Genomic DNA, 21,807 nt, shown 5'->3' on the forward strand with positions numbered 1-21,807 from the left:
TGCACATTTCTGCTGTGAACGATGTGAACGATTCTTTAATGCATTTACCTTTTCGGGGGTAATTTTTTATCAAAATGTCATTGCTCTTTCTTGTGTTATGACTCACACAACACTCACTTTTCATAATTCAAACAATAACTGATAAATAAAATCCTGCCATACATTTTTTTTTCTTTCTTGTAGCTGTTCAATAAGCCTTTACTTTTGGAAATATGTCACAATATGATAGACTGTTGCAACTTCTATTTCACACTGACTTTAAGATCCCAGAGTTGTTTACCAGTGTAAAAATAAATTGCTGCAATGAACAAATATAATGCATTCACTTACGCAGAATTTCAGATGTTCTTGCTTTACTTACGAAGTTAATTTTCAGAAGATTTGATAGGTCATGGCTGTGTTGAGATCATGGTTGAGATCCTTAGTTTTACCTAAATGCCATCGTAATAAAGTGAACTTAGATTTTATGACTTCAATAATGGAACTTTGTTGAAATCTCATATGAAGACTGAAACACTTCAAGACAAAACACTGAAAGACACGTTTAAATAGCCTATCTTAGACTAATTAAGTAGCAACGATTAGAATGAGATTAAAATTAGAACGTTTACAAGCCAATTAAAACATATCAAGGTACTGTGAATAATAAGAAACCATTCGTCGTTATGTTAAGCAGGGCTATTTTTAACAATCATCTGCTAATGTACATCATCTATGTGTAGCAGTATAAAACAGTTCAGTTTATCGGTTGAGGCAGAATAGACATAGAGTGCAGAGGAATGAATGTTTTGTATGTCAAGGGTGAATTAGAAACAAATAAAGAGGTACTCCGTGTGCATTAGACAAACTTGAATGTAAACATTAGTACTACTTGGGCTTTCAAATAGCTCCCTCTAGTGGACAACACATGCACTGGGTTCTTGCACACTTACAACTTTACAAGATTAACCAACCATTTGTCAGAAACATTTTTTTAAATATTATTTTATCCATTAATAAGCTTTTTTTGCTGTTGTAGTTGTTGGCCAAACTTTCTTTAAAATGCTAATTGAATATTGTCCTGTGCTTTTACAAACTAACAAAGACCTAATTATCTGACAGAATCTAGAGCTGTTAATCAAAGTCTGCTTCTCGTGATTAATAAGTAACAAAATAAAAACAAATGTCTGTTCAATGTGCAATCCATGTCAAAGCTTCAGACTCATCCTCGAATGTGTGCCAGGAGATTGTCAATTATCAAAGATTATCAGCAGTTTAAAGGCATATTATAAGCATTTACACAATAAAGCGCATTAAAGGGGGTGTGGTACTGAAAACCAATAGAAAGCGCACTAAACATTCTGTAAAAAAATAAATATTTTGTGTGTTCTTTCACACAAAACTGCAAAAACGAAATGATTTTAAATGAAGTGAGTGTCATCCATTAAAGAAAAAGAGCGGTGGTGAGCACCCTATAGGCCATAGACATGGTTGCGAGCAACCCCACACCAAAGGACAGACCTCTGCTAGGCTGGGGCAGAGCCATAACATAAGTCACTGTGTGGATGAAGCGTGACCCCACAAACACCCGGAAGTGCAAGAGAGCCGAGGAGAGATCCGGCCCAGTGAGTGAATACAGAAGACCGATCACCACAAAGGGAACTATGTTTTCCAGGTCATTCTGATGGCATCTGTGATTCAAGAACAAAGGCATCAGAAAGAGAAAACATAAGTTGAACCTTAATCGCTCACCCACTGATCTTGTCATAAAACAGTTTATAAGTTTACCTTCGCACTCTTTCCACATCCGGATCAATCCTGACCAGTTTCTTCCGGTCTTCTGTGGTCTTCACCAAGGTGGTGTCCTCCATGTTTGCAAAAACCTAAAAGAGGAGTCATTAAATCTGTTAAAATTAAGTGTTTGAAAACTTCATAAGAAAATATAACGTGGATTGTACACACTGTAAATTGAGAACAATATAACACGGTTTGTTTAAGCTGTGAATTGAACTATAAGAAGTGTACCTGTTTCGTCAACCGATAGTATGAAGTCACAAGGCTCATAAGCATCATTTTGAGGATGACTATGGTTGCATATGTGGAGAAGGCCAGGAAGACCTCGCTGTCAATCATGTGCACAACTTCGGCCATCTTTATTAAAATTTACAAATGGGGGGGAAAAAAAAGTAAACAAACATATGAAAAATAAATCAAAAATAAAGTCAACATAAAGCAAACAGAAATCCTGATACTCATTTGCAAAATCACAAAAGCATGAATTTATTTTGATAGAAATTGTATTATATAATCGCCCCAACTAACAAATGTGGCCAATTCTACCAGCTTATTGTTAAAAACTAACTATCATGTTCCAAAACAGCTCGTCCGTATCATAAAAGCAAGCTTCAAGTGTAGTATTTAGAGTTTTCCCTCACAGAATGTGGACAAAAACACTACCAAAAAGTTGTACGCAAATATTCCTTTAACAGCACATTGAGTTGTTTGTGTCCTTTTAAGTTGAATTTAGTGCAATTAAGTTACATGAACAGAACAAAATGTCAATTCCTCGACTGTTCTTATAGCAGAATTGAAAGGTTTTCATATTATAAACGTTTAACATTGTAACACGGTGCATTTTCATGCATGTGTCGTTTGTTTACGTAAGCAAACTAGGACACCGAAGGAATGTCAAAGGAAAGGCAATTTAAAAACATAAGTAGCCTACTGACAAGAAGACTAAACAAAACTATAAAAGCGATAGGTTAAAATGAAGTCTAAGCTGGCGTTTCTTACCTTTTTTGACTCCACACAGTTTCACAGCTCTTCCAGAACTAACGTCAAATCAGATGGGTGGGAGTCTCGCATGCAAATAACTTGCACATCCAGACAAGGAACTGTTATATTTAAATACAACTGTCTGTTTTGCGCAATTTGGAGACATCCACAGGCACGCTGCTGTAGCTCAAACAATGGAGAATGACGGTAGCAAAGCCAAGCAAACGCTAGTTATCTCATTTCTATTAATATTTCTCTTGGGTGAGGTTGTTTTTACTCTATCAGTAAGCTACATGACTTAAGGTTATTAAAATTTATAGCTTACTTAAAAAATACAGCTTACTGAACACACATTGCTCTTAATTGTGACAACATGCACCTGTAGGTTATTATCTTGCCGCACTGCTGGGGTAAGTTGTGCCACATAGACTATTTTTTCTCGATTTTAGCTCATTTTAAACAGAAACAAATATGAACAACTTACGAAAAGTTGCTCACTGCATCGTTTGGCACGTCAAACTGTAATCATACTGATTTTGTGATGTCTCTCAAAGTGTTCTTTGCACAGACCAAATAAGACGTAGATGTTGCAAAATGTTCAATAAAGAATCCTTCAAGTCAAACACAAGTCATACTTTAATCATTCAAGTCATAAAAAAATATAATTATATATTAATATATATTGCGGCCTGGTTTCATAGACAAGGTTAAGAGCCAGGTTTGGGCCTTATAGTTTAAGTAGCTTTTATAAAACGTGCCTTAGGGAAATAAAAAGTTTTTTCAATTACTGGTGTGCATCTTGAGACAAAACAATGGCACCGACATATTTTAAATTTAATATGTGCCGATGCAATCTGCTTTCAGTTAAAACAGCTCAAACACTAAAGCGTTTTAGCCTGGGACTACTTGTTTCACAAGTATTGAAGAAAAGCATGTTTTAGCACTTGGAATGCCTCCCAAACAGACTGTCAACATTGATAACCCTCTATGCTGAGTCACTGTGACAATGACTTGTTGACTGTTAACAAAAATTGGAAGTTAAGCAGTGACATTAGCACCTTTATAGACAGGCATACCTGTATTTTGGGAACTGCAAATTCATCAAAAATACAGTTTAATTGTTGACAGTTTTTATTATGAATTGCATACAGTGTATCAGAAAATAAATCAAGGACAATAAAATATACAAAACAAGCCTCTCCCGTTCTGCAAAGCACCGGTGTCTTTAGAGATGGAGTGCTGTTGTGAGAACCCTGTAGGCCATTGAGAAAGTTGTGATCATTCCCACCGCCCAGGACATAGCTCTGCTAGGCTGGGGCAGAGACATCACGTAAGACACAGTGTGGATGAAACGTGAACCCACAAACACTCGGAAGTGCAACAGAGCCGTGGAGAGATCCGGCCCCGTCAGTGCATACAGGAGACCGATCACCACAAAGGGAATGATGTTCTCCAGATCATTCTGATGGCATCTGTGATTCAAAAGCAAAAATCACTGAGAATATATGCCATTAACAGGTTAGATGAAGATAGGTCCGTCCTTTTCTATTACCTTCGGACACGTTCTACATCTGGATTGGTCTGGAGCATCTTCTTTCTCTCCTCTGAATCTTTTTTCGTCATCGCAGTGTCCTCAAAGTTTTGAAAGGCCTGTGTGATGAACAGAAACACATTAATTATAGTCTATTGCTGAGGAGCAACACTATAAAACCTATACACAATCATTCTTGCATTAGATCCAATGTTCAAGTTGATTGTAACATAATGCAGAATTAATATAGTCACATTTCTTTATTGCAATTTATATCAAAATGAATTTTTAAAACCAATTCCACCTTTCTGGTTATCCTGAAGTATCCAGTCAGAGGAGCCATGAGCATCATTTTGAGAATGACAATAGTAGTATATGTGGAGAAGGCCAGGAACACATCGCTGTTTATCAGGTCAGCCATGTTGCCGAATTTTCTTTCAAAGGACAACGATACAGAGCTAGTCCAGGCAATGACAGACATTAAGATATCATAAAATTTTTTTTTTTAAAAATGCACATAGACCTATCTTATTATAGGCCTATTTTGTTCAGGTAGTACAATATTTCTGCTTTTATTCAGTGTAGGCTAATAAAGGTTTCTAGTTATTTCTTGATCAATGGATGTGAGATATGTCTGTGAAACGGTTCTTTTCAACAATTCTTTTCAAATAACTGGTTTATAAAACAAGTCTGAGGTTCCTTTAGGGCAGGGGTGGGGAGCGTTGATCCTGGAGGGCCACTGTCCTGCAGAGCTTAGCTCCAACCCTGAAAAAAAACCCCATTCAGCTCTGCCTGTAACTTTATCCTGAAGACCTTTAGCTTCAGGTGTGTTTGATTAGGGTTGGAGCTAAACTCTCGTTAGGGCATAGCCCAGGGGCGTAGCCAATATTGGGCCAGGGCGGCACTGGCCCACCCAGGCAAGGTTGATAAAACTACATTTTTAGTTTATTTTTATTATTCAAATATTTAAGAAAATATATTAATATATACTACCTGATTCATTGTTGACTGCTGTGTGTGTTCCCTCTCTCCCTGTCTTTACCCGCCGATCTAACTGCGAAATTATTATTTTAGCTTACTTTATTTTCGGGTGAACTGTCTTTGCACTGCTGACTAGCCTGAATAAAATTGACAGGTTATTGTGGTTTGTCCATCCTTTATTGAGCTCTGTTGGTTGAACATGATGATTTGCCGAATATAAAGGTGTAACTGTTTTTGCAGTTTGTCAATCAATTTTTCTACTCTCTAAGGTAAAGTATTATTGAAGTAGGCCTAATTTTTTTCTATGAAAAACTATAGGTCCACTGACATTTTCACTGGCCCACCCAAAATACAATTTCTGTCTACGCCAAGCATGACATAGCCTACACACTGTTTAGGCCTATTACAAACCACTTTATTTGAATGTTTAAAACTGCCTGTCATAGCTACAATCAAATTTCTGCAGTTAGATTTCGATTCTATTCGCAAGTCCAGTTCAACTGGTCCATTAACAGGATCTGACTCGCACACAAAAAATTATTCATTCACGAATTGGACATCATTGTTATTGAATAGACATTTGAGGAAATACTCAAATACTATAGGCTACTTATCAAATAAATAATTGCATTGTAGATGCACATTATAACAAAGCCTTTACTTTACAAACACTATAGGCTACAATTACATTTCCATAATATTTCGCTCACTATCTATTTTTTACACCCCATCCACCCTGTTGCGCAGTTCACGCTGCAAGCGATCCGACACAACAATGTCCTGTTTACACTGAAACTAATAGTTTCAACTATAGTGCATTGTGCCGCGGGGGTATTCGATTTCTGTTGGCTTGCATGTAAGACCTTAGTTAGTTTAGTTAGTTTATAGTTTATTTGTATTTTGTCACGCGCCTCTCCAATCAAATGCAGTGCAATATCAAACACAAATGGGGCAAGAAGGGAAATGTTGCTCCATGCTTACCTGGTTGACGATTCTTGCGGATGACAAGTGTGTCACAGCGCACAGAATCAATTGCTCAGTTGTGGTGCAAGTAGTTTCGCATTGGACAGCCTACTTGGACCAGAGCCAGCTACCGCATTCCTTGTAGCGTAATTTTCTTGTCAAGTTAACAGCTTAATTCTTTGGAGCTTTGTGGATCAATGACTAATCCTAGATTATTTTGATCTGATTCTGTACAGTAAGGTCTTCCAGCAAAATCAAACACAACAACTGCTATTTCTTTTGTGTTTTGTCTTTTCTTTTTGCTGTTGGCAAGTATGCTTGCATTTTCATGGTGACTCCCTAAGCCTGTTTGTCACGTTATGTAACAGTGAGGGGTTGCAAAATATGTTGATTTCACTCCAGAGTTTATTCGGAATATTTTACCAAGGCAGTAAACTTGTGTGAATAGTCACTGGAACAAAATAGGATCTGTTATTTCCCATGTAATCAAAACGTAGGCTTTTATGACCACTTCTATACACTTAGATTGGTCTTGGTGTAGGCCTAAACATATCTTCTTGAAAAGTTTTATTTCGACTTAGAATCTACACACTGTTTTCTAAGAAGTGTTTTCTATAGGCTAATCATAAAAGTTCTGTACATTTTCATTATGATCTATCATACATCCAAACATAATACTGTGTAACTGAGCACTTTATATCACAAAACACTTCTTAAATTAATGTAAAGTGTTATAGGTTATAGGATCCAACCCGGTCTCATGAGAGTTTTCATGAGATGACAAACTCGTAAAAAAAAATTAGGGCCTTGACTTTACCATAACCAACCAACCCAACCTCTAAGCCAAATTTTAAACATAATTTGGCAAAAAACAACAAAAAAAAAACATAAAAGTTTGAACGGTTGATACCATGATTTCCATCTCGTACGAATTATTACAAGTTGTCATGACAGTGTTTTGTTTTTTTAAGTTGCTTGGAATAAAAAAAAGCAGTATGACATGTTTTCGCATGAAATAGAATAGATAATTAAAGAGAATTGAGACTTTTTATCTCACAATTATGACTCTTTTCTTGCAGTTGCGAGTTTATATCTCGCGACTCTGAGGGGAAAAGAAGTCATAACTGCGAAATTAAAAGTCGCAATTATCTTTCCAATTGTTTCATTCAGTGGTGGAAACAAGCTTCCATAAAAAGCTTGTCAGCTTAACAAATATGTGTTTCTCTTCAACTTCTATATCAAAGACCTTTTTTTCAGGTGTTTTCAGTCATGCAGAACGCCGCATGGTGCATTGGCACTTAACCACTGCTATTTTGAAGGTAGGCTACGTGTTTAAGGTATCCACTTCATTAGGCCTTATTCTGTTGACTGCACACATAAGGCATCATGCCATGTAATTGTAGGCACTAAAGAGATCTAGTCATTCTCCGCTCCCGTCATCTTCCTCAGCAGAGGATCTCGAAGCGAGAAGTTAGTCTTGTCTCAAGCTGAGTGAAGAGCAAGACGTCTTCTCCCTCCTTACAATTACACCACTGTCACGCTAAACAGCTGCACGTCATGTCGCCATTGTGCTGGTGTTTTTGTAAGGCATTGCAGGTGCAAGAAACATCCTTATCGCTGCTGGAACATATTCTGGTCTTTTGTTCTGGTCTCTTGTTGATTTGTATAATTCACCGTTTTAGAGCGAGACAGGGAAGGAGAGCGCTTGTACGAGACAGAACCGAACACAAATAATGCAGTATGATTTCCCAAAAGGACCTGTTAATGGCCAACACATGAATTGATCTCTCACCAGTCTCACCAGTAATTGCGATGCCGACTGTGGTGTCACTTTATTGATTTTTCACTGGTAGCCAACTTGCACCCGGGTTGTAGGACAACGATGACTAAATAACAGCCAGACCAATGATCTTAATGCTAGGAGCCAAGCACAGCTATTGATTTCATTACTGAATGCCTCCTAGGCTCCAAGCACATACATTTTTTGTATCGACCCAAGGCGGCGTCTACATTTCTTCCTGCGCTGTCACATGCACTGTGCCTGGGCATTCAGGAGCAGAACGCTGAGCAGGCCTATGTACTTGCTCGGATGCATGTTTACACCATAAATTTGCATCATGCAATCAGCATGTGAAGGTGACCTGCTTTGACAGGGTTGGCAGTTTTATGTCTCCAAAAACATGTCTCTCTGGATAATAAAGTGCATCATCCGGGTGTTTAAAGTGCACTTTTTCTTTTTGGAATTTTCAGTGTGAACACATTAATCACACTATTTATACTAGGAAATGGGATGGAATAGTGTACAAGTCTGCTGTGAATTGGGATGCACATACAGTACGAGTGCAAGTCTTGGTTATATCCATAGTTTTTGGCGAGTCTCAGGATAACGTTTCTATGCCAACCACCAGACTTCGGCAAACGCAGCCGAAAAAAGTAATAATTATGACAATAAATCATAATTACAGTATGAGATTAAAAAGTTTATATTAAACCATAATCATGAGATACAAATACAAATTATTACCAAGTCATAATTAGGGACATTAAAATTACATAAAAATATGTTTTTTAATTAATTTCATAATTTCAGAAACATAATTTAATCATTTTGGGCTTCCAAATAAAACCTTGAATAAATGACTATAAACACAGTCATGTAGAAGAACAACAAACCAGATACAAAGTTATGAAAAAGAGATACAAAGTTTTAAAAAAGGTTCATTTTAGTGTCCTTGTTACATGTTACATGTACTTAGTTTAGTAACGACAGTAAATTATGCATAATTACATGCAAATAACCCTAAACAAAAAATATTTTCATGATTTGTAATCACAACATTTCTTTTGTCAAATCAACTTAAATAATTTATGTAGTTCATGTAACTAATATTTTGAGTTTCTGATGATGAAATTATTAATCTCCTTCATTGTATTAACTCCATTTTTCCATTTCAATGAACTTAAAATTTTAAGGCAACCAGGTTACTTCATTTTTTAAGTTAAACCAACAATATTTTTTTACAGTGTAGTAAGTATATATATGCTGTTAATTATTACTCAGTACTTAAATGTATCAATAATTAGTGATGACATTGAAACAAGGATACCTTAAAATAAAGTATTATTATTATACCCTATTATATTATAACTTTTCGAGCATTATCTTTTCATGTGTGTAACGTGTGTAATATAGCTGTTTGTGAATGTGAAATGTCTGTATAGTTTTAAAAATCAAGGTGACCGACAAATAAAGTTATTGTCTCCAAAACGAAAGAATCGATTCTGAACTGGCGAAACAAGTCAATTCCAGTCTCGCTTCCTGTTACATAAAACAGGGAATGTCTAAGGTCAACGCACTGGAATTAATATGGAAAAAATCTTGTTTGTATCACTAAGTATCAAGCGCCGAGGAAGCCTCTGGAGCTAAAAATCAGATATGGTAATAGCCATTTCATTGCAGCGGGTGCAGTAAGTGGTCGGCCAATCACGACAGGGCCGTCTGACCAATCAGAGCAGAGTTTTGGAAAGGAGGGGTTTTGAAAGACTGTTTTTTGACTTTTTCAGAAAAGTTTTTATTTATGAGAAAATGAAAGCGTTTTTTGATCTTGTATGCATGTAAGCTTATTATAGCAATAAGCTTATTATAAGGATCCTTTAAAATAGCATAATGGGGCACTTCTTACCTTGCTTATGTTAAAGATTATCTTAGTCCATCAGTACTCTAACTCCAAACAACAACGTTACCAAAAGATACAGCATGGCAGCTTCTGGTTAAAAGCCTGCTTGTGACTTGAAAGTTGTCTTAAACTCCTGCAGGCTGTTAAGTTCTTTCAGTCTTTAATAATCTATCCATCGACAATGACCCTTAACTAGCAGAGCCATTAGGAAAAGAGGCTACTTGTTGTGCACTTAATTACGTCAAACACTGGTGCTCATTATCGTAAAGAGCTTGTTTCCCCATAAGCTTCACCTAAACTCGAGTTTAATGGCAAAATTAGTCAACCTGTATAATTGCTAATGATCTGATATGAGAATCAAACACACAAACAACAGTGAAAGGGAGACTCAAAAATCACTTCCAGAAAAGATTACCATCACAAACCCACTCATGTACTTTTGTGCCATGTCAAAATACATCCAATGCATTTGGAAGAGGGTGGCACTAGCAGCGGGTTGTGAGTTCAAATCCCCTCTCAACTGCTAAATAAATGCTTGGATAAATGCTTCAGCTAAAAGTAAACGTCCATGGGGGATTTACTAAGAATTCCATCATTGGAAAATTCATATAGCGTCTGTTCACGACGGTTTTAAATTCAACAAACCACTGCAGGTTAACACAAGTCTGGTTCAAGCAGGTTAATAGTCGAATTTTCAAAACTGTATCTCTACAGGCAAAGTTTTGCAAACTAAATATCTCCAATCTCAGTCAATGAACTCTCTGTTAATCATCTCACTTCCCAACAATAGCTTGACCCCTTTTCCGTGGCTGGGCCTACGAGTGAGTTACGTCAGAGTAGTCATGGGCGGAAGGTGTCATATCGGATATGGCTCCGGGGTGCAAATTAAGATAATTACGTACTGTGAATTCCTCGATAAGTGGTCCTCCAAACTCAGACGGTACCGTGTTCACGCTTACTTAATGCACATCTGAACAAAAGCTCCGGCTCCTGCTAGGCGTAACGCTTGGGCCTCGGCGCTCTGCAGGAGGGCTCGTCTCATTAGGATGCTTATTTTAACGAAGCGTCTCCACGCTGCAGATCACTGCGTGGCCCCATGGATCTCCTCCTCACAAAGGGAAATAAATCTCTTTTCGGCAGGATAATTACCAAGATAATTTTATCCGTAATGATGCTTGTCAGTCAGGAGAGCTGATGAAATTAGAGATGTTCTTGTGTAAGGAAAAAAAAAGAGAGAATCCCAGCAGATTTATCTGTCAAGAATGAAGAGAGATGAATAAAGAAACTAGCAAAAGAACTTTCTTTTCTTCAACCATATAACGGTGTTCAGATGAATCTTACACAAACATCAGATTGTTTTATATGATATGATATATGATGTTATTATTTCTGTGGAACACAAAAATAAGTTGAAGAGTCACTATGTAGCTCTTACCATATAATAATAATAGATTGTTACATTTATATAGCGCTTTTCTCTGCACTCAGAGAACTTTACATGTGGAAGAGGTGAATCTCCTTAAAGGGACACTCCACCCATTTGCATGAAGCTTTCCATTGAAACCCAGTTATACTATTGAATGGTCGGGCAACAGTCTCTCATTTTCCCCTGAGAGGAGAGAAATCTGCTATTGACCTTTTTCACTTCCTCCTATGACGCAAAAATTGTCATTTTACGCCATTGTATTGCAGGAGGAAGTGTAAAATTTCTGTAAAGACTACAAGCACTAGATCCCACCCTTTCAAACATGCCCATAGGGGGTTGGACCTAATGCGCAGACCAATCACAGATCAGTGCCAGTGCGTTTGATTTCACCGGCAGAAACTTTTTGAAAATATGGACGAAGGTACTGAATACGCAGACGGATAAACTAGTGACTTACACCAATCTTAGTTTTATCTGCAAATATTTTTATTTTATGCATTTAAAAAAGCACTAGATACTAATTGATTTTTTTTATGCAAAAATAGTAAAAAAAAAAAAAATTAAATTAAATTAAAAAAAGGGCAATATTTTTGATGTTTGTAGATGCTTACAATAATTTGGTATGGTAATATTACTTATATTGTGTCATACACATGATTCTACAAGTGGCTGTGGATAAATGCATCTGCTAAATGAATAAAAGTAAATTAAAAACTTAAAATATAGCACATGAAGTCATACAGACTACTTTTATTCTAGGATTTTTTAGTCCAAGTTGGAACTTGACTATTGAAAATCGAGTTTAAAAAAAAGCAATATGCGACTTTATTTTTCACAATTGAATTTATTTCTCGAATTTTGACTATTTCTTATTTTCTAATTATCTCAGTATAACCTTTTCTATTATTATGGGTACAAATACGTCCACACTTCACAGATAAAATGTCTAACATGAAAACAGAAAATTTAATATTTCTCATTTTGTGTTTCATGAAAAACAATAGAACATACAGCTTTGGAACAAGATGAGTGAGTAAATGATGACAGAACTTCTTTTAACCATTTAATCTATCTAAAGTCCGCTGAAGTATTGACATTCACATTAAGGTTGGTGTTAGAGATAAAGCAATCATTTGGCTGGTACATAACATATTGGTGGACATCATATATAGCCTATCTTGACACTTCATTAGCTGTTCACACACACCTGGATGTAAACATGCTTAACTTTCTAGTCAGTGCTAGGAAAAGCTAACACAGCCTTTTAACCACAAAAAAACTACACTGGATCGCAACATAGAAAGCTAGAGAGCCAACACTTACTTCAGTGGCACTGCAACCGCACGGCTTTGATCTTAGATGTGAATTCTCTTAACTTGTCTGGGCTTTCAAAAAAGGGCGACTTAAATTATTTCAGAGGTGCCGCTTTTCTTCGACGTGGCAAAGGCAGAGCCCTCCTGTGGATTTGGAAAGATAAAAGGTGTTCAAACAGACATCACGACAGGTTTATTATATTACTTAGCATAAGCACTGCCAAGCATCCCTTAAAGGAATAGGCATCTTGTGTTTTTTACTTTAAACAACAAAAAAATTAACAGTGAGGAATTGGGACCCTGCTCTTGTGTTGTTATCACTCAACAAAGGCGCGTGAACAATCGCTTATTATGTCAAACTTTGACAATGACAGAATTGGAACAGGGCTTCTTCAGCGCTCCGTCCCCCACGGGGAGCCCCCCCTACACACACAAGTCTGGAAAGAAAGTTTACTTTCCCTGTCATATGAAATTCCATTCGCATTTGCGGAGCATAGCAGACCAACGGAATGGAAACAAGTAACAGTGTTGGGCGTAAGGCATTACAAGTAACATGAGTTACATAATCAGAATACTTGTCTTCAAGTAGGCTAACTAGTAAAGTAACCCTTTTTCAATATAGAGTACAACAAAATATCGGAGTTACTTTTTCAAACAAGTAACAAAAGTTACTTTGTTTTTCCATTTATTGACTAATTTGCAATTCCTTCAGACTGAGGTTTCTTTATTTCTCTTTTGGCGTGAAGGGGCCTTTAAATTTGCCAAAAACAGAACTTTTGGTTTTTGTTATTTTAAAACAAACAAGCAGAAAAAGTAACGCTAAAGTAATGTAACGCATTGCTTTCAAGTAACCATGTGGAACTAGGGATTAACACAATATTGTAACACATTTTTTATGAAAGTAACTTTCCCCAACAGTGACCAGTAAGGTGTTGTGGAACTTATTAAAGACCTGTAAGGTTGGCCATTGAGTAAACCAGCTTTTTTTTCTTTTTTTCAGACATTTGAGTGGATATTCCCTTAAAGTACATTAGCATTAAAGTTCAACAGCCCCAGGCCGGGTATCCATGCTGATATTCCGCACAATAGCATTTGAGATATTATTTTTATACAAAACTTTAGTTTGTTTTGTATTACTTAGTTAATACTGAGCAACTTATATTTTAGACACAATATTTATTGTTCTGCAAACTAAAAAAGTAACACACGAAACCAAAGAACCAACAACACGGTTTTTATTCCGATTTGAGTAGACTGAGTTAAAGGGATAGTTCACTTTGAAATTAATTTTGATATGTTTTAGCTTACCTCAAGTGCATCCAAGATGTAGGTGTCTTTGTTTCCACAGTATTTTCAATTTTGATATTTTTCGGTCAAACCGTTGTTGTCTATCAGTCATATAATGCAGGTATAGGGGGTCCTCCCTCGGTCACCTCAAAGAGTATGCACAGAGAAGTCAAAATTAAACATGATTTAATGACTCGTAAATGTAAGTACACATTGATGGCCTAAGACACGAAACGAGCGGTTTGTGTGAGAAAAAAAAAAAGTATTTATATCGTTTTTACCTCGTGTAACCGCAGCCATGTCCAAGTGATCTGAAGGCACGGGCGCTTCGGTCTGCGCATGCGCCGGAAGTGATCGCTTGCGTGTGTACGTCATTCATTGTTTACACAGAGATTTCAGAAGTTTTACCTTTCACTGTGAAGATCTAAACATATTTAGATATACAGGAAGACGATTTCGGTATATATCTAAATATGTTTAGTGAAAGGTAAAACTACACACGCAAGCGATCACTTCCGGCGCATATAATATACAGTATATACTCATTGTCGGACCTCAACTGTTGTAAAATAAAGGGAACATTTCCATAAACTAAAAGTTAGTTTCACCCAAAATATTCTGTAAGGTTTTTCTTGCTGTTGGAACTAAACTTCACCTCCGTGGCAGCAATACAACTTGAAATAACTTCAAACGAGAAAGCCCAGACAAGATGAAGTCTGCTGTGGTAAAATGAATACACCTCAAACAGAGTCGTTAGCAGGAAAGGGTTCACAAATTAAAGCAGTAAGAGAGACTAAAGATCGATTGTTGAGGATCTCGGCTGGCATCGCAGCGTGAGAACGGCAGCCGGATGTTAGCGTGCAGTAAGGAGGGGTCTAGTTGGCGGCCCCAGTCATTGACAGGAAGGAGTGGGCCACCAGGGCATTGATTGATTAATCAAAGCTAATGTGCTTTTGATCAGCGGGGGCTGCCCTATTAACCAGCGAAGGAAAGAGGGGGAGAAATGCTCCATCTTTTATTTACCCACTTGCAAGGTCCCTCGTCGGCTTCCATCGCTAACTTCAAAGGAGACTGTCACAATTGTGTCACAGTTTTGACTGATAGAAAAAAAAAAAAGTTTTTTATACATTTTCCCCCGGCAGTAGATTTTGTTTAATCGTTTCCAGCCTCGCTCTGTTTTAATATGTGTCGGGGAAGAGAATACAAGTCTCATGTTTTCTTCATGACTGTTTCCTTTCTCGTCTAGTTGTCTAGTGGGTTGTCCTCTTTTTCGCACTGTGCCATTTAATGCCATGCACTGCCTGTCACAAGGACACCCAGGGAAACTTCATGCAACTTTTTGTTGTTTGCTATAATTTATCCCCTTGTTCCAGGTTGGAGTGCACACACTTTCGGTGTCAAGCATGTGTTGTGCGAGGCCTAAAACGACAGTATATACAAACCTCCCCTAAGAAAACACTATTATTCATTTGTTTGCACATCAAATGATGGATATTTAGAAATTATTTCAAAGTGAATGTCAAAGAGTCCTTGATACACCTTTAATCTAACAGAAAAGCATTTATTTATTTATTTAAATAGTCTATCGTTTTTAATCTTTAAAAAAAATATATTTTTGTTGTTTTATCAACATTTCTAGATTTTATAAAGTTGTTATACAGTGTGCGACGGCAGTAGTTTCTGACCTCTTCCAACCACCAATTACTTTGGAACCAGTTGGTTGGTTAATTGCAAAAGTGTGGCTAAGAAGATCAAGTTAGATCAGAGAAAAGGTCTGACATTTGTATTATACTATAAATACATACTTTAATCAAAGCACAACTTTATATAATGACCAATAATAAAATACCTACGTGAGGCCTCTCAAAAATGGTATAATTTACAGAGTTTTTAAAAACATGGACGGATAATTAAAAACAAAATCCGGTAATTAAGTCACGTGGTGGCTCAACTTACTGTATGCGTAATATCAGCCCGTTCTCATCCCGTCCTACATCCAACGCACATGGCACCCTTTAGCGTCAATATGAGACGCAGATATAAACGGACCAGAAGGCGCCTCCTAGTGGTCTAACCCTACCCCAGACCTAAACCTAGCATAACCGAAGCGTGTTATATTGATGCTAAAGGGTGCCATGTGCTTTGGATGTATACGCATTGGCAAAAGTGTCAGTATATGACACCTTGGGATGAGAATGCATTGGTAATATATGCCATATAATAATATTTAGGCTATAATTACTACAAAGAGCTGCAAATATAGTAGCACAATTTGATAGCTAGCATTATTCGGCAAAATTTATGAGCGGCCCATCGTGAACTCTCCCGATTCCCCCAATGGCCATTCAGGCCTGGTCTGAGGACATGAATAGTCATCACATTATTATGGTAATTTTGACATAGCATAAATTTCCACAATACTTTACAGCCTTGTACCTAGTAGAGAAGTTCTACTAAAAGAAACTTTAAAAAGAGCCTACAAATACATCAACTTCAAACTGAAGGGCAAGTTCTTGGCCACAGCATGCTTTTGTGGACACAAGACAATCAACTGCACACAAACCCACCCCAGAAGGGACGTTTGCTAGCCTTGTGTGGCGTTTCATATCATGTTCAAAGTTCCTGAAAGTACACTTGTTTCTTTCTTTACATTCAGATGAAGGGAGACCCACCTGAGTTTAGACCAAGTGAGGTATCCTTCTATCCTCCATCTTGTTTCATGTTGGGTGACTCTCAAAGTCAAGGAAAACTCAAGGTCTTTTTGCTGGGTCCCTCTGAGGTCTCTGAGGGGAATTTATCTCATATTTAATAAAAAAAAAAAAAAAGTTCAGAAGCAACTCTCTCAACACGTATACAAACACACTCAAGCAACTTATTACACAAATGGCACTTACAAGTTGTGAGAAGTCACCTTTGTCTTTGTTTTTCCTCTTCAATTCGCTTCCTTTCTCATTTGAGAGGCTGTTTCCTGCTCAACCCCTGCCCTTGAGTTTTTCCCAATGTCAGAGCACACTTCAAACACCAGCTGACAAGCTCAGAGGAGTGCTGAGAATCCCTATTCGAAACAATTATTCTGTCTCCTACACGCTGGCAGATCTCTTCCCAGAGCATTACGCCTAATCAAGCGGCCCCTTCGACCCATCAACAACTCCATGGACGTGCTGATAAATTTGCCCCTCACCGGCAGGTTTAAATATAGTTATGCCCGTATGTTTAATATATAAAAACAAGCAGTGCAGATGTCGATTTTGGGAACGCCTGGAGAACATGTTTTGGTCGAGTAAACTCTCTCTCTCTTCCGCTGTATCTTGAACCTTCAGGCGGTCACCATACCTGGGAAAGGTTTGTTAAACAGACGACAGGCTTTCATCTCGTGAAACTAAATCATTTAATATTTAAAGCTAGGGTAAAACACCTCCGGTCCATAGTCTGGATGCGGAAGCGCAATCTGCATCCAGATTGCAATGTAATTCTCAACCTTTACAGTCCCGTTTGATTTAACTTTAGGATGAGCGTCGTCTTAAAATCCAAAATAGCCAAACTGGTCCAATTTGACCCTAAATCATGATGTGCAAACCTGAATTTTAAAAACAGCATTTATAAAATTCCCCGTACAGCCTCACAGGAGTCAATAGTTACACTCCCTGATTAGAAACAAGACGATCAATAAAGATCACCGCCATGTTTTTGGAGTATCCATCAAATGTTGTAATCTACGAGTGAAGCTTGATCTTTCAGTGCCCCTCCTTCAAACTCATCTTCACCAGCTGAACCTCCTTTGCAAGCTTTTTTCATTTATTTGGAGTATTTTCATATTGATTGCGCTGCAACTGTGGCCTTTTGTTAGGTCTGAAATATGGGCTTGTTAATGTACATTAGATTGCAGAGGATCAGTTTCACCTCAAGAAGCTGAAGACTTGAATTTGGTCACTCCAAACACCAGTTATCAACTATAGTGGGTTCAGGGATTGCAAAAGGGAACGCAGTTGCAGAACACCTGTGAAACCATAGTTGTGTACCAAATGACCTATTATAAAGCTGCGACATGCAGTGTATGAAGTGTCCAACACACCAGACATCATTTTCAAACACTGAGTATTTGAATTTACTATGAAACTGAATTGAATAGTGGATTCTATAATGCTAAAATATAAGATATATAGCTATCCAGATAGCACAAGTCTATTTGATGTGATTTTTACATCAGGAAGACGTATTTTTAAGAGTGTTTGCTCATCTGCAATACGTCTAGGATGTCAAATAGACGTTTAGAAGATGTCTTTAAGATGTAATGTTTTAGAATACATGTTAAACTGACATCTTCTGAACGTCTATTTGACATCTGACAGGAAACGTTTTATAGACGTATTGCAGATGAGCAAACACTCTTAAAAATACGTCTTCCAGATGTAAAAATCACATCAAATAGACTCGTGGTATCTGGGAGATGTCTGTTAAATATCTGGAAAGCCTAATAGACATCTTAAAGATGTCAGTTTAACATACATTCTACATCATTACATCTTAAAGACATCTTCTAAACGTCTATTTGACATCTGACAGGATATTAAACGTCCTCGTATTGCAGATGAGCAAACACTCTAAAAAATACGTCTTCCAGATGTAAACACACGTCAAATAGACATCTCTGTGATGTACGTGTGCTATCAGGTGTAGCTTGAGCTATGCGTCAGGGACATTTTTGTCTTGCAAAAGGATGACGTGCTTAATATACTATTAATCAAATTAAATAAACTTAATCAACAGCTTTTAGCTGTGAATATTAGCCACTTAATTAAAGCTTAAAAACTAAGTTTTTCAACATTTACAATTTTCTATTGTCAACCTGCATAACCTTTTACTTCAATGAGGATTTATTGATATCGGGTAAATGCCAACAGTTAAGCTCACATTAGTCTTTGTAAAAGCCATTCACCTTCCATTTCATCAGCCCTGTAGCATTTTCGACGGATTATAAATACTTGGCTGATCTGTCAATGACAAATAATTTATCCACTGCAGATCTGAGAGGGATCAAAGCTAATGAACTTTTCCTCGTTCATTTCAGCAGTGGAGTTTGACAAGTGTGGCTGGAGCAAAGGCTCTTCGGAGAGTCAAACATCAGACCGGCAGTGCCAGGTGAGGCCAGAGAGCAGGTTTGATCTCGTATACATGTATTCCTTCACTACTCGGTCGCAAGGGAGCTCCGTGCCAAGGTCAACATTCAAAGACATTCAACTGCACGCAACGAGAGACACTCCTGCAGGAGCCGTGGCTTTCTTTTGTTGTGCGCATCACAGCAGCATCAGAGGGTGCGGGCTGACACTAGTGAAGTCCCAGGATAGTATCCATCGCTACTGGTTTCTGTCCCCTTCACGGGAAAAGCTAGTATACCTTCTAATTGCATCATTAATATCATTAGGGATTAATTGTCTTCTCCACCTCGTTCACTCCTACTGTGATGAGAAGCAAAGTGTGAGTTTTGATGACCTTCAGCCCAAAGTGAATAAAAGAAAATTTGTCTCCAGTGGCTGAATGGAATTTCTTGATGTGTATTGAAGGACAGCTTTTCTTATGTGCAGGATTCATTTTCCCAAACTATTATTCATTCTAGCTCTCTCTTTAACCTTTCTGGCAGATCTGACGCTTTGAAGGAAATATTGAGTCCGAGACTGCGGAAAATGAAAGATTTCAAATCTAATGTAAACCTGGAAACACCAACAGATTTTCAAAAGGAAACAAACAAAAATGAGATTATAAATGAAAATAAAAAAGAGCAAAAAACAAAAATTTGCTCAAATAAAAATAAAAACAAAAGAGCGAGAAAGAAATTCACTCATATAATTAAAATAAAATTAAAAACAAAAAAAGACAGCAAAATAAATTGCTTATATGACTGAAATGAAAATATAAATAAATATATATAAAGCAATAAAATATCAAATAAAAAGTGTCACAGATAGAGCAGCTCAGGCTGTCAAAATTAAAATAAAATGTGAATCAAGCAAACAAAAAATATATATTCAGAAAGAAATAAAAATAAAAAAATTAAAATATATTCAGAAAGAAATAAAAATAAAAAAATTAAAATATATTCAGAAAGAAATAAAAATAAATTCAGAAAGAAAGAAAAATATATATATTTAAAAAATAATATATATATATATATATATATATATATATTCAGATATTCTTTCAAAGAAAGAAAGAAAGGAAGAAAGAAAGAAAGAAAGAAAGAAAGAAAGAAAGAAAGAAAGAAAGAAAGAAAGAAAGAAAGAAAGAAAGAAAGAAAGAAAGAAAGAAAGAAAGAAAGAAAGAAAGAAAGAAAGAAAGAAAGAAAGAAAGAAAGAGTTTATTTTTTAACTCATCACAGGAGAAAAAAAGATAAGCAACAATTGATAGCCATTTCAGCAAAAGAGTAACTTGACTTGCGCAAAACTATATTAGCTTGTGACAGTTTGGAAAGTTCCCAAACACTGCGCATTTACCATATCCGTGCATTCATGGACAATATCTGTTTTGTCAAAACTCCTAAATCGAGGATGTCAAAACAAGCATGTTAACATGCAATTGACACAAAACTGTCAGGCTTCACTGTCATATGCCAGCTCAATAAATGCAACCAATTATTCATAATCTCACCGGCAGCGTTTCGAAGGCAACTTCTGACATTCTGTCACAGATCTTTTGCAGTCGTTTTGCTCTCTTTTGTCTGCGAGCATGTTCAAATCCAGCAGCCGAGAGATGACTTGCCAATGATAAGCAATGGCACCCTATCAGAATGAATGCAGCACAGTGCTGGATGTTTCTGTTTAAGCACCCTTGAACAACTCTCAGACAAATGAGAGAAACATAAGATGTGTGTATGCTATTAATCACACAGAATAACATGTTTCCATAGCAATTGATTACGAGGTAGGCTGCTGTTGCCGCTGGGTAATATGTGAAAAGAGCACACACACACACACACACACACACACACAACACCTCCAAAACGCAAAATCCTGGCCTGTGATGAATGTAGTTGACAGGTGACGCATGTGTCATTAAAAATGATTTTTTTTTTTTTTAGCCTGGAAACGCCACCCTGAGCGCACCATTTTTCACGACTGCTTCAAGGAACAAAGAGAAAGAAAAAACATTTATGAATAAAACAGCAGAAAAGCAATCAATCTGAAAAAAGACATTTGTCAGAGAGTGAGTGAGTGGCGACCGGCTGACAGTGAGTCAGTCAGATTGGTTCAGAAACCGGGTTACAAGAGCGTTTGCACCGGCCACCTAATAGCCTATATGTCATACATACTGAATTAAAAATATATGACAGATTGACTCCTAATTTAGTTTATAGTTAGCAATAATCTGAACTCATAATACTGGGAATCAGGGTCCAAATGTAGGCCTACTTTTTACCATATGCCAATAGCAAGAGAGATAAGATTCATTTTCAGTCTATAAATAGGCTACACCCGCAAATGTTTAGTGTTTATTATAAATTACTTAATACATTTATAAAATGTATAGAAATAACTATAATCTTAGCATAACTTATATTAATAATAATGGTGGTAACACTTTACAATAAGGTTTATTTTGTAAACAATGCATTAATAACATGAACTATCAATGAGCAATACATTTGTTACAGTATTTTTAATTTTTGTTAATGTTAGATAATAAAAATAGTTGTTTATTGTTTGTTCATGTTAGTGCACAGTGCATTGACTAATGTTAAATGCAAAACGTCATGTTAATAATGTACTAGTAAATGTTGAAAGTAACATTAACCAAGATTAATAAATGATGTAGAAGTGTTGGTCATTTTAACTAAAGTAGTTAGTAACTACTGTTAACTGATGAAACCTTTTACCATAATAA

At 36.8% G+C, this 21,807-nt stretch overlaps 2 protein-coding genes and 1 long non-coding RNA gene across 5 annotated transcripts; all 3 read right to left on the reverse strand.

Annotated features, from left to right (window-relative positions):
* Nucleotides 1-663: 663 nt before the first annotated feature.
* mgst1.1 (microsomal glutathione S-transferase 1.1) lies at nucleotides 664-2,940 on the reverse strand. 2 transcript variants are annotated; one of them, XM_039668196.2, is made up of 4 exons: nucleotides 2,773-2,940; nucleotides 2,005-2,135; nucleotides 1,768-1,862; nucleotides 664-1,670 (listed from the first exon to the last, which is right to left on the reverse strand). In XM_039668196.2, the coding sequence occupies exons 2-4, from the start codon at nucleotides 2,128-2,130 to the stop codon at nucleotides 1,424-1,426; spliced, it is 468 nt and encodes a 155-aa protein (XP_039524130.2). In that variant the 5' UTR covers nucleotides 2,131-2,135; nucleotides 2,773-2,940; the 3' UTR covers nucleotides 664-1,423. The 2 variants fall into 2 exon arrangements, with proteins under 2 accessions (XP_039524130.2, XP_039524129.2); XM_039668195.2 differs by having other exon boundaries at nucleotides 2,005-2,130; nucleotides 2,773-2,939.
* A 927-nt stretch (nucleotides 2,941-3,867) lies between these two features.
* On the reverse strand, nucleotides 3,868-6,354 carry LOC120477177 (microsomal glutathione S-transferase 1). Of its 2 annotated transcripts, none has more exons than XM_039668649.2 (4): nucleotides 6,248-6,354; nucleotides 4,590-4,719; nucleotides 4,307-4,404; nucleotides 3,868-4,226 (listed from the first exon to the last, which is right to left on the reverse strand). In XM_039668649.2, the coding sequence occupies exons 2-4, from the start codon at nucleotides 4,704-4,706 to the stop codon at nucleotides 3,980-3,982; spliced, it is 462 nt and encodes a 153-aa protein (XP_039524583.2). In that variant the 5' UTR covers nucleotides 4,707-4,719; nucleotides 6,248-6,354; the 3' UTR covers nucleotides 3,868-3,979. The 2 variants fall into 2 exon arrangements, with proteins under 2 accessions (XP_039524583.2, XP_039524582.2); XM_039668648.2 differs by having other exon boundaries at nucleotides 4,590-4,743; nucleotides 6,248-6,347.
* A 1,530-nt stretch (nucleotides 6,355-7,884) lies between these two features.
* Nucleotides 7,885-18,142, reverse strand: LOC120476560 (uncharacterized). Its single transcript, XR_005622175.2, has 3 exons — nucleotides 13,954-18,142; nucleotides 12,656-12,789; nucleotides 7,885-11,159 (listed from the first exon to the last, which is right to left on the reverse strand). It is a non-coding gene; the product is annotated as an uncharacterized LOC120476560 (long non-coding RNA).
* Nucleotides 18,143-21,807: the final 3,665 nt, after the last annotated feature.

The sequence above is a fragment of the Pimephales promelas genome, chromosome 24, assembly GCF_988280905.1.
Source record: "Pimephales promelas chromosome 24, fPimPro1.hap1.1, whole genome shotgun sequence".
Taxonomy (NCBI): domain Eukaryota; kingdom Metazoa; phylum Chordata; class Actinopteri; order Cypriniformes; family Leuciscidae; genus Pimephales; species Pimephales promelas.

Bases quoted from the DNA above. Each gene is read 5' to 3' on its own strand.
- mgst1.1 (XM_039668196.2), bottom strand. From the start codon at position 2,130: ATGGCCGAAGTTGTGCACATGATTGACAGCGAGGTCTTCCTGGCCTTC. The intron at 1,863-2,004 runs GTACACTTCTTA...CTCCTCTTTTAG, and splicing joins ACTATCGGTTGACGAAACAG to GTTTTTGCAAACATGGAGGA. The intron at 1,671-1,767 runs GTAAACTTATAA...CTTGAATCACAG, and splicing joins GATGTGGAAAGAGTGCGAAG to ATGCCATCAGAATGACCTGG.
- LOC120477177 (XM_039668649.2), bottom strand. From the start codon at position 4,706: ATGGCTGACCTGATAAACAGCGATGTGTTCCTGGCCTTCTCCACATAT. The intron at 4,405-4,589 runs GTGGAATTGGTT...TTCATCACACAG, and splicing joins ACTTCAGGATAACCAGAAAG to GCCTTTCAAAACTTTGAGGA. The intron at 4,227-4,306 runs GTAATAGAAAAG...TTTGAATCACAG, and splicing joins GATGTAGAACGTGTCCGAAG to ATGCCATCAGAATGATCTGG.